The sequence below is a fragment of the Scomber japonicus genome, chromosome 9 (genome assembly GCF_027409825.1).
Source record: "Scomber japonicus isolate fScoJap1 chromosome 9, fScoJap1.pri, whole genome shotgun sequence".
Taxonomy (NCBI): Eukaryota; Metazoa; Chordata; class Actinopteri; order Scombriformes; family Scombridae; genus Scomber; species Scomber japonicus.
In genome coordinates, this window is record NC_070586.1 from 20,773,063 (window position 1) to 20,784,094 (window position 11,032).

Below are 11,032 nucleotides of genomic sequence, written 5' to 3' on the forward strand. Positions count from 1 at the left end.
GTGCAAGAAGCCTCCAGTCAGCCCCGCCTAGTTGAAGTAGAAAGTTGAGAGTAATCCCCAAGTTGCCTGGCTTGGTCCAAAAAGGCAGCGGTCCAATCAAGATTAGTTTTGGTGTGTATAGTCCCTTCAGTTCATGGGTAACTTACTCTACAGACCAACTTCTCAGAGGAAGAGACATGATGTACATCCAGGTGGCTCTGCTGCACAAAGCTGCATCCCTTGTGCAATGCACGTCATTATTATCCCATTGTTTTTTCCTCTCTAATCACTTGTGTCTTTCTTCACTGTATGGCAAGCTAGTAAAGCAAAATATGTTTTTTTTTTTGTTTTTTTTTTGTAAATGTCCACATGACATCCACATCCAGTGATAGTGCTCACTGTACCAATGGATGTTCACAGATCAGGTCAGGTCACATCAAGCTCTTCTGGGCTTTCAGAAGCGTGCCACAACTTTAATGTCCAGTCCGCCAGCTCCACCTGAACCTGCCCCAGAGCCCTGAGCCTGGTTTGATCCCTGGCTCACCTGAATATGATGGATGCCGTTGTTGAAACTGGCACACAGCAGACTGGAGGACTCAGTTGGAGCCAGAGCAATCAGTGGACCAGCACCATCCAGACACAGTGTCCCTAAACAAACTGAGCAGAGAGGAAGCCGAGGGATGGGAGAAGAGGGGTTGGAGGAGAGTTAGAAACACAAAATGTGTCTGTATCTGTGAAATCTGTGTAAAAGTGAAGGGACTTCAGCAAGTGAAAATCAATAAATAAATTGTTTTTGATAGTAAGCTATCTACAAACTGATTCTGTATTTTGGTAAAATAAGTGGATGAAAAGATTCTGTGTGTGTGCATGTGCGTGTGTGTGTGTGTATCAGTATTTGTTTTTCTGTGTGTTACCTGCTGTGTTCTGGTCCCAGATTTTGACAGAGGAGTCATGGGAGGACGTTGCTACCTGAGCTGTGCCACCAGGAGGTGTAGGCAGAAACACACAGCTGGTTGTGGTCTGGTTATGACCTCTATACTCCACAACCTTACAGCCAGGCTGACGCAGGTCCCAGAGCTGGTAACACAGACATAACTCCACTCAATACAAATGATGATGTCAGACTTTTACAAAGTATCAAAACGACACAGTGGACACATTTGAGACTGTGCCAAAAACATTCTAATAATCATGTATATTTTATTTTACAACAGACTGTACTACAGAACCACTGGTAGCAAATCAAGTAGGTGTGCCTGCACCAGATTAATATCTCCATATTTACAGTTTAGACAGAAAACTGGTCGGTATACAAGCAAAGCCCATCGTCTAAACCAGGGCCCAAACAGACTGCTAGATGGTGGACTTTAACCCTCAAGGGAAACCTAGGTACTCCAGGGTAATGGCCAATTGTTTTTTCTTTGATTTCATTTCACATTGTTTATTCCAGTAAAGCTTTGTCTAGTTTCTACTCAGTCAATCCCACGGAAGTAGGTAACAAGCTGACAACCTGTATCATCTGTACGACCACACCTATACAGCCAACAACCACCTCTATACAAACACCTCCACCGGTCTCACCGTGGCTTCACAGCCCTGGCCTCCAAAGCCGTTGCTGCTGGACACCAAGTAGTGTCCATTTTCAGAAACGTCACAGTGGGTCTGGATGTATTGCTTGGCTGGGAAAGTGTTGGTCACCTGCCATGCACGGCTGTCCCACACCCTGTGCAGTCACACAAACATATTACTATAGAAAAACACTCATTGTATATGTACAGTTTTACACACAAAAACTAAGATTTATCCAAAAAACAAAGTAGAAGAGACACTGATGAAAGTGAAGCAAGTGCTTGTATTTTATCAGAGCAAGAATCTGAAGAATTGTTTGACTTATCTTAATTTTAAAATTCAATACCAAATCAACTACAGTGACATCTCATTAGGTCAAGCCAGGGACAATACCTAATCCAAGTTTAAAGAAAATGAATGCAAATACTACTAATGCAGCGCACTGAGGCTTGCGTCTTTCAATGGTGCAAGATTTTTTCCACCTGTGTTAATATTTTTATTTTATTATTTTTCTGGTAATATTTGTTTTTGTTATAACTCAATATATTTGTTAACCTCTTCCACTAGGATCTGTTCAAATTTCATTCTGCGCTTGCAGGCTTTCTGCTCATCCAAACTCTCCATTAAGACATGCAATCTATTGCACTGTGCACTCAATTTAGTACACTTTATTTGGGATCTTAGTAAATAAGGCCCAATGAGTTCAGGGAGATGAATCATAATCATGCTGACATGCTGGTTTATTAAATAAAATGACAAATCACATCACATGCAAGTATGTACAGTTGCAAGAAAAAGTATGTGAACCCTTTGGGATTACTTGGATTTCTGCATAAATTGGGCATAAAATGTGTTCTGATCTTCATCTAAGTCACAACAATAGACAAACACAGTCTGCTTAAACTAATACTGCACAAAAAATTATATGTTTTCATTTTTTTATTGAACACAACATGTAAACATTCACAGTGCAGGGTGGAAAAAGTATGTGAACCTTTGGATTTAATAACTGGTTGACCCTCCTTTGGCAGCAATAACCTCAACCAAACGTTTCCTGTAGTTGCAGATCAGACCTGCACAACAGTCAGGAGGAATTTTGGACCTTTCCTCTTTACAAAACTGTTTCAGTTCAGCAATATTCTTGGATGTCTGGTGTGAATTGCTCTCTTGAGGTCATGTCACAGCATGTCAATCGGGTTGAGGTCAGGACTCTGACTGGGCCACTCCAGAAGGCGTATTTTCTTCTGTTTAAGCCATTCTGTTGATGATTTACTTTTAAGCTTTGGGTCGTTGTCCTGTTGCATCACTCATCCTCTGTTGAGTTTCAGTTGGCGGACAGATGGTCTGGTCAGTTTTCCAGCAAAAATGTCTTGATACAATTGGGAATTAATTTTTCCGTCGATGACAGCAATCCATGCAGGTCCTGAGGCAGCAAAGCAGGCTCAAACCATGATGACCCCTCCACCACATTTCACAGTTAGAATGAGGTTTTGATGTTGGTGTGCTGTGCCTTTTTTTCTCCACACATGCGTTGTGTGTTCCTTCCAAACAACTAAATTTTGGTTTCATCTGTCCACTGAATATTTTGCCAGTAGTGCTGTGGAACATCCAGGTGCTCTTTTGCAAACTTCAAATGTGCAGCAATGTTTTTCTTTGACAGCAGTGGCTTCCTCCGTGGTGTCCTCCCATGAACTCCATTATTGTTTAATGTTTTACTTATTGTAGATTTGTCAACAAAAATGTTAGCATGTGCGAGAGATTTTTGTAAGTCTTTAGCTGACACTCTAGGATTCTTTTTCACCTCATTGAGCATTCTGCGGCTGTGCTCTTGCGGGAGAGTAGTAACAGTGCTGAACTTTCTCCATTTGTAGACAATCTGTCTTACCGTATACACGTGAACATCAAGGCTTTTAGATATACTTTTGCAACCCTTTCCACCTTCGTGTAAGTCAACAATTCTTGATCGTAGGTCTTCTGAGAGCTCTTTTGTGCGAGGCATGGTTCACATCAGGCAATGCTTCTTGAGAACAGCTAACTCAAAAATGTTTTTTATAGGGCAGGGCAGCTTTAACCAACACCTGCAATCTCATCACATTGATTGGACTCCAGGTTGGCTGACTCCTGGCTCCAATTAGCTCTTGGAGAAGTCATTAGCCTAGGCGGTTCGCATACTTTTTCCACCCTGCACTGTGAATGTTTACATGTTGTGTTCAATAAAAAAATGAAAACATATAATTTTTTGTGCAGTATTAGTTTAAGCAGACTGTGTTTGTCTATTGTTGTGACTTAGATGAAGATCAGAACACATTTTATGCCCAATTTATGCAGAAATCCAAGTAATCTCAAAAGGTTGACATACTTTTTCTTGGAACTGTATGTTTCACTTAGCAGTATATGGGCATTCTCCTTCTCATGTCACCTGTGAGAAAGAGAATGCACAACAGGCGCAATCTCAAGATTTTATACTGCACCTGATAACAGTAGTAATTGTCAACAACTGCATAAATTCATGTTTTCATGCGACCTACTGACTTGCACAGGTCATGCTAAACATGTTCTGCCAGTATTAGTTTATGAACGGACAATAAACTAAACAAGTGTTACAACCAGCGGTGTACAAAGTGGATTTCCACTCAGTTTTGATACTTGCTTTGCTGCAGATGGCACATATACACTTCTACTGTAATGTATCATTTCGAGCTCAAACTGCCGTGTGAAGTTGTAGTAGCAAAATCTTTCTATACCTTATGGTCTTATCCTCAGAGGTCTGGACTATAGAGGAGCTGCTTGGCACCCAACACACATGAGTCACCTGAACAGACGAGAGAGGAAAGTGGAAAAGTTTAGAGCCTGCAGGGCATGAACGGAGGAAGTACAAGTCAGATTGAATGGCTTATTGATTTAATTATTTTTCATGTTTAGGTCCACACCTGAGGCAAGTCAGCATGCTAGAAACAACATTTAGTAAAAGGCTGTGTACATACAGACAAAATCACACCATATTATTCTCACCAGGTTTCTTGAAATGTTGTGCCTCTGTTCACATTTTCCTGATTCAATGTCCCACAGACACATCCAGTTGTCCCGAGAACCTGTACACAGCTTTGTCCCTTCTGTAAACCATAATAAAAAAAGTTCCACATGTTCAGTGCAGATCAGTTAATTAAAATATGGCAATGTGCATAAAATTACTATATCACAGACAGAGGCTCTGAAATAGTTAGAAACATTCAATTTTAATACATCAACATAAAACATGAAAGAATTGTTCCTATTGCCAAAAAGAATAATCCAAAGATAACCCACTGTTTCCAACTGGCTGTACCAGTGTTCATAGTAATCAAAACATGTGGAATGAATGTTGTAGCTGGTTGATATTTTACTTCATCTTCTGTAGCAGCATCAAGACAGGAGATCAGTTCAGATATTAACTTGTTGAGAAGTCTCCATCACATCTTAAATTAGATCAATAACAAGATTAGACAGTGAAGATCCTTACAAACATTAATTTACATGTCTCTGGAATGTCCATCCAACAGTTACCCATAGGGTTTGGTTTTTTTATCAGTTGTGTGCATAGCTTTTCACCACTTTTGCATATTTAATGCTATGATGACTGGCAGCTAATAAAACACAGATATTTAACAAAGTCTGCAGGTGACTGTCTTCTGCAGAGAGAAGAGATGAGCTGTTGATGGCAGTGTTGCTCTACTTTATCTTTAATATTCATAATGTGAAATACACAGTAAAACTGAAAGCGCTTAAGTAAGTGATAAATAAATAAATACATTGTTTTTGATAGTAAGCTACCTACAAAGTGATTCTGTATTTTGGTAAAATAAGTGGGTGAAAATATTCTGTATGTGTGTGTGTGTGTGTGTCTATGTCTGTGTGTCTGTGTTTACTGTATGTACCAGGACTGATAGCTACTCCATTGACCACCAACTCATGCCCACAATATTCCTGAATAGGTTCGTCCCCCTGGTTTATGTCCCACATCAGAACAGTCTTGTCCCGTGAGGCACTAAAGATCCATGTACTGCCTGGATAACACACCACCTGGCAGAAAGATGGAGGTAGAATAAAGAGGAGAACAGAGCGTACATAAATGTGAAATGTGTGACGGCTCTGAACAAGCGTCACACCTTTATCAGTACACACACTATTGACGTTACCTTGGAGACCTCTCGGTTGTGACCCTGGAAGGACTGACACATCTGGCCTTGTTTCCAGTCATAGACCACCACCGTCTACAGGGGTACACACACACACACACACACACACACACACACACACACACACACACACACACATACAATTTATTTTAATTTGTTCCCTTGAATTAGGCCTACATGGTGCATCACACTACTTATATAACCATGTAAATTGGACAATATTATTAATATCAATCAATCAATCAATCTTTAATTATATAGCGCCAAATCACAACAAAAGTATATTAATGAGTTCCTTTTATTTGAAAAGCATTACACAGTTGAATTTACCACCTGAACATCTCTGGAGACAAGACTGGCTGGTCCATAATAAACTTATTTATGAACACAATGGTGTTGAGAAACAACAACAAAAATGAAATACAATTTTGGGTAGGTAAATTGAAGAAAATAAAATGATAAATGAACACAAATAAACAGATAAGATTACGGTGAAGTTAAAAACATTTGCAATCAATTAAAACAACGTCTGAGATAAGGCCTTTGAACAGCTGTAGTCGCTGTAAATAATCTAATTTTGAGGCCTTTTGCAGATTGTGCCGAGTGTGAGGTGCATGCATGAGTTTACCTGGTCACTTCCACCAGAAACACACAGATCTGGGCTGAGATTGGTGACAGTGTTGACACATCCTTGATGTGCAGGTTCATACTGCACCACCTGACTGTCAAAGGTGTTATCTGCTTTCTCCCCCTGAGATGCCCTGCACAGAAAAAAACAGTAAGGAATCAATACACATGATGAAACATATACATATAAATAAAGATTATTTATTATTACAAATGTATTTGTTTTTCTTCAATATCAATGCTGGTAAAAATAACAGCCTTAAATTTAGCTCTGTATTATTCCCACATTAGTGCCTACACTGCTAAAACTAACCTTCTTAAGATGAATTAAAACAATCTTATAGTCTAATACTATACAGTACGTTCTACACTGATCTTCATAATATCGACATCTCCTGCCCATTTCAAACGTTACATAGAAAAAGCAAAATATTTTCTCATAGATTTTTTTTCTTTGTTTCAGGAGATTTTCCTTAGCTATGTACCTCCTATGCACAGTTTATATATATAAGAACATCCTCCATTTCATTTATGCACTGCATTGCCGACAATAATAATCAAAAACAAAGCCCAAAATGTAGGGGTTTAGGATGCATACTGGCATCTTTAATAATACTTTCTTTTGACATTTTATTGTGTGAATGGACTACAAACTCAAAGCCTGATTAGAATGAATATGAAACATGGACATGGTAAGTGTTTTCAGCAGAGGACACATCTCACCTGTAGAGCTCAGACCTCTTGCGAAACTTGCTCTGTAGTTTGCCCATGTCTGCCTAGGAACCTGCAACCACACTAATACAAAGAGACACACATTCCAGGTTTCTCAGGGGCTTTATTTTTACAAGCTACATGTCTGTCCATGTTTTTTGTACCTGTGATGTTGAGGAGCAATGGCTTAAGTCTATTTACAACCTGACTTACTTTACAAAAGTTCAGTAGGTCAGTAAGTGAAACTATATAATCACATTAAGCTTGAATAAAGCGACAGCACAGTGCATGTTCCACCGCAAATCACTGGCTTATCATTATTGGCTGTTATGATACATAATTCAGATTGAAAAGCCTGAGATAGTTTTACAGCTTTCCTTGCAGTCTGGTTGTTTTTCAAAGTGTATTTCTGAGAACACATAGCAAATCCCCCCCCCCCATTCCTGCCGCACTCCTCCAACAAGCGACAGGATGGAGAGGGCGAAAATCCTATTAGAGCCGTATCATTACTGTCACAAGGAATTAATCACTCGAAAACACCTGCTATGAACTGTACTGGCAATCATTATGCAACAACACCAAGAGGTTTTCACCAGAGTTACTAATAGTAGAAGAAATAATGGGTGAGTACTGGTACACAGTCATGCAGAGAAGGACTTTTTCTTCTTTTTTTTAATCTTACCTGTCACTGGCAGGCGTGCTCGCTGTGTGATGCTGAGGATGTGTGGCTAGCTTGCTAGCATGCTAACTAATCTTTCTCGGTCATGCCAGCCAGGATAGATACAATGCACTAACAGCGCCTATACGTGAATGAACAAACGTCTAAATTCGATAGAGCCGTTATCGAAACGACCGAGAATCGTTTCCTGCAACTTGCCATGACAGTAAACGCTCCTAACTGCGTGGAAAAAGTGCACACAAGTGTCTACAAACTACAAAAGCCCATCCCTCTCTCCGTAGCGACCATGGAGCGACGCTTTCTCGTAGCTAGGCGAGGACGCGGTCATGTGACATGAGGCAGGAAGTAGTCCAAAGTATAATATCTTACAAAATAAAAGTTTTTAAGAAAAAACAACAGATTGTTAAATTTCTTACTGTGTATGTTTTTCAAATCTAACACATGAATTACATATGCACTGTTTTGTGGGATTGTGTCCAAGGTGAGTAAGTATTGCTATTCATACTCAAGTTTATTTTTTACACAGATGATGAAATGACCCAGAAAGTTTTATGTGATTTATCTCTATGAACAGGTGATTTAATTGGTATATCTATACCCATGCCAGAATTAACCTGAGACACAGAGAACCATCCCTGCACCCCAAACTGAGAGAATGTCCCTGAAGATCTGTAAAAATGTACATCTAGCCTACAGATGGGTGACAAATTAAAGGTAAAACAAACGTTAAGTGTCTTAGTAAGGAGTTGGGCCAACACAGAGCTACAAGATCCCCTCAATGTAGGGGTAAAACATTCAGACCTCTACCAGTTTTTCCTTTATTTGTAACACATCTGTACATCATTCAATGATGTCTGTGCCCCAGCAATGTTCACTGACATAGGAAAATCCTATTGTTCCGTAGTTTTGTGTCATTTTAATTCTTCCTAGTTTAATGGCTGAAACTATTATTTAGTAGATATCAGTAATCCTTCCATCCCAAGAAATATACGAGAAAATATGAAATCATTTACATGGTTTTCAGCTATCGGCATGGTGCACTGGGAAGTGGAATCTCTACTTTAAACAATATTATGCTGAGCAACACATGACAGGTTAAAATGTTACTGACCTGTGGCTGAATGTCACTCTAGAGAACTGGTTGGTTGCCCTTCATTACAGTCACAGGTTGACATGGCTCCCCAAGCTGCAAATCTGGGACGAGTCAGACGGGTCCCTGGACAGCGAACATTACTTTTACTAGAACTATTTAACCATTTTTCTTTTTATATTTTTATGTGCTTCACTCTGGCTCTGATTTTTTGCCAGTGTGGTAGATACAGACAGGAAAGATTAAACCAACAGACAGGGATACGCACACAGTCGTTCATGATTTAAACAAGTGTGCTGAATAAAATTAAGCACTGAGTCACTGGCATGTCCCCATTTAAATGGTCTAAATGGGCCACTTAGTTAGGTTACAATCAACACAGCTCAATACCTATGTGAGGTGACCTCAATTGTAACTTTTTGTTTACAAAGAATAGTTTAAATAAGTAGGACTTCTGCAAATTGCTCTTTTTCAGTCATTCTATGACAAAGTAAAGTAATTATAAATTAAACATGTTATCTCAATGGATAATAGTTTCCAAATTTGATTATGTATGACTATTGCATGTACATGTTTCACTACTTGTACTATTTCATACACACACTGGAGACAGTAAAACAATCCCTATTTTTGTACATTCCTGTCTGAAAAATAAATAATAAAAATAGGCCCTCAGGTTGTCTATGATAGCACATTATTTTGGATTCCCCAGTGTAATGGACAAGACTTCTTGACATGCTTTTATTTGCAGTACTTCACTTACTAAAATATGTGCAGTAAGGCAAAACAAAAGTAACTCATGAATGTCTTCACCTCACTCTAACCCTTATCTCTGACTTTATAGTGCAAATTCCATTTGCCTCACCTACACTGTCACGAGGACATAACATAGAGATCTATGTCACACACAGCAGAAAGCAATAAAATCATCATGTAGATCTTTTATGATGATGTTAAAAAGTCATAAACTTTGCTCTGGAAATACCCATTATCTCATTTGACTAGGACTTACATTTTGTGCACTTTTTTCCATGATACCTAAAAAGAAGGGGGGGGGGGGATTCTTTGTCATTGCCATCACAGGTTAGAGCCCAACCAATGTTGGTTTTTTGGGGCTGATGCCGATACCAATATTTGAGAGTAAAAAAATGATTAGATGGCACATAACATATAAAGAATAGGTATATGGGCTGCTCAGTAAATCGGTCAGGCACGTGGACTGCAGCATGTGACCAACCAAGAAACAATATCTGCAAAACTTTCAGGATTGCATTAAACACAAAAACTTTAAACAAAAACGGGCCTATTTAGCAGACCAGCGCTCATTCTACAGCCAAATGCAAGATCCAAATGAGAAATTCACTGTGTCACTTGGGACCCAAGTTCATTACTGTTCTCATTACTGTAGGCCCCGAGAAGTCCACTGTAGGCCCATGACCCACTTAAAACCCACCCCCAAAACAAAACAGCTTACATAATATTGTTTTGACTTATGATTGAGTTTCGTTCCATAATGAGAGCATGATAATGGTTAGTTATGGAAAAAGCAAGAACAGTGGGGATGATCATAATGGAAGAACTGAAGACATGTGATATGCCTCTAACATCCTTTTATCTATCCATCCACTTATCATTTTATCAGTCGGTAAGTGTATGGGCCTGATGTTGGAATAATGCGGCTAACAACTGCTTCAACTCCCCAGTTTGTTAAAGACTTTTAGATCAGATGATTCAACTGTTATAATGGATGGGGTCCAATTGAAGACACTTACAATAATGTACCCTAATTGCCTGCTATAAGTAGGACATGTATAAACCCCACAATATTTTGTTTTTGTTAAGACACAGACTCAAATCAACATGACGTTGCAAGCTATAGGCACGCTAGCTAAAAGCAATGCATTCTAATATAAATCATATATAAATAATATATTTGGTGTTTGTGAGAGACAGTTCTGCATTTTCAAGAAATAAAAAAGTCTGCAACAATAATATCACAATGTGGATACCTCTTAGTCTCAACATGAATAAAACATTCACAAAGGGAATAGTTATCACAGTGCCAATGAACCGCACAAAGGTATACATGATATTAAGTCGGTTATCTGCACACTCAGACTGTGCAAGCATGACCTCTGCCAGGTGGTCACTAAACTAGAAATGTGTGGTATTTTCAAAAAAAGAAAAAAATTAATGGCATGT

At 39.1% G+C, this 11,032-nt stretch overlaps 1 protein-coding gene across 1 annotated transcript; it reads right to left on the reverse strand.

The window, feature by feature from the left end:
- Nucleotides 1-360: 360 nt before the first annotated feature.
- Nucleotides 361-7,984, reverse strand: wdr31 (WD repeat domain 31). The gene is made up of 10 exons (XM_053324938.1): nt 7,744-7,984; nt 7,074-7,145; nt 6,352-6,484; nt 5,724-5,798; nt 5,463-5,607; nt 4,561-4,661; nt 4,293-4,360; nt 1,561-1,702; nt 894-1,056; nt 361-636 (listed from the first exon to the last, which is right to left on the reverse strand). Exons 2-10 carry the CDS (start codon nt 7,118-7,120, stop codon nt 434-436), a joined length of 1,077 nt encoding a protein of 358 aa, XP_053180913.1. The 5' UTR covers nt 7,121-7,145; nt 7,744-7,984; the 3' UTR covers nt 361-433.
- Nucleotides 7,985-11,032: the final 3,048 nt, after the last annotated feature.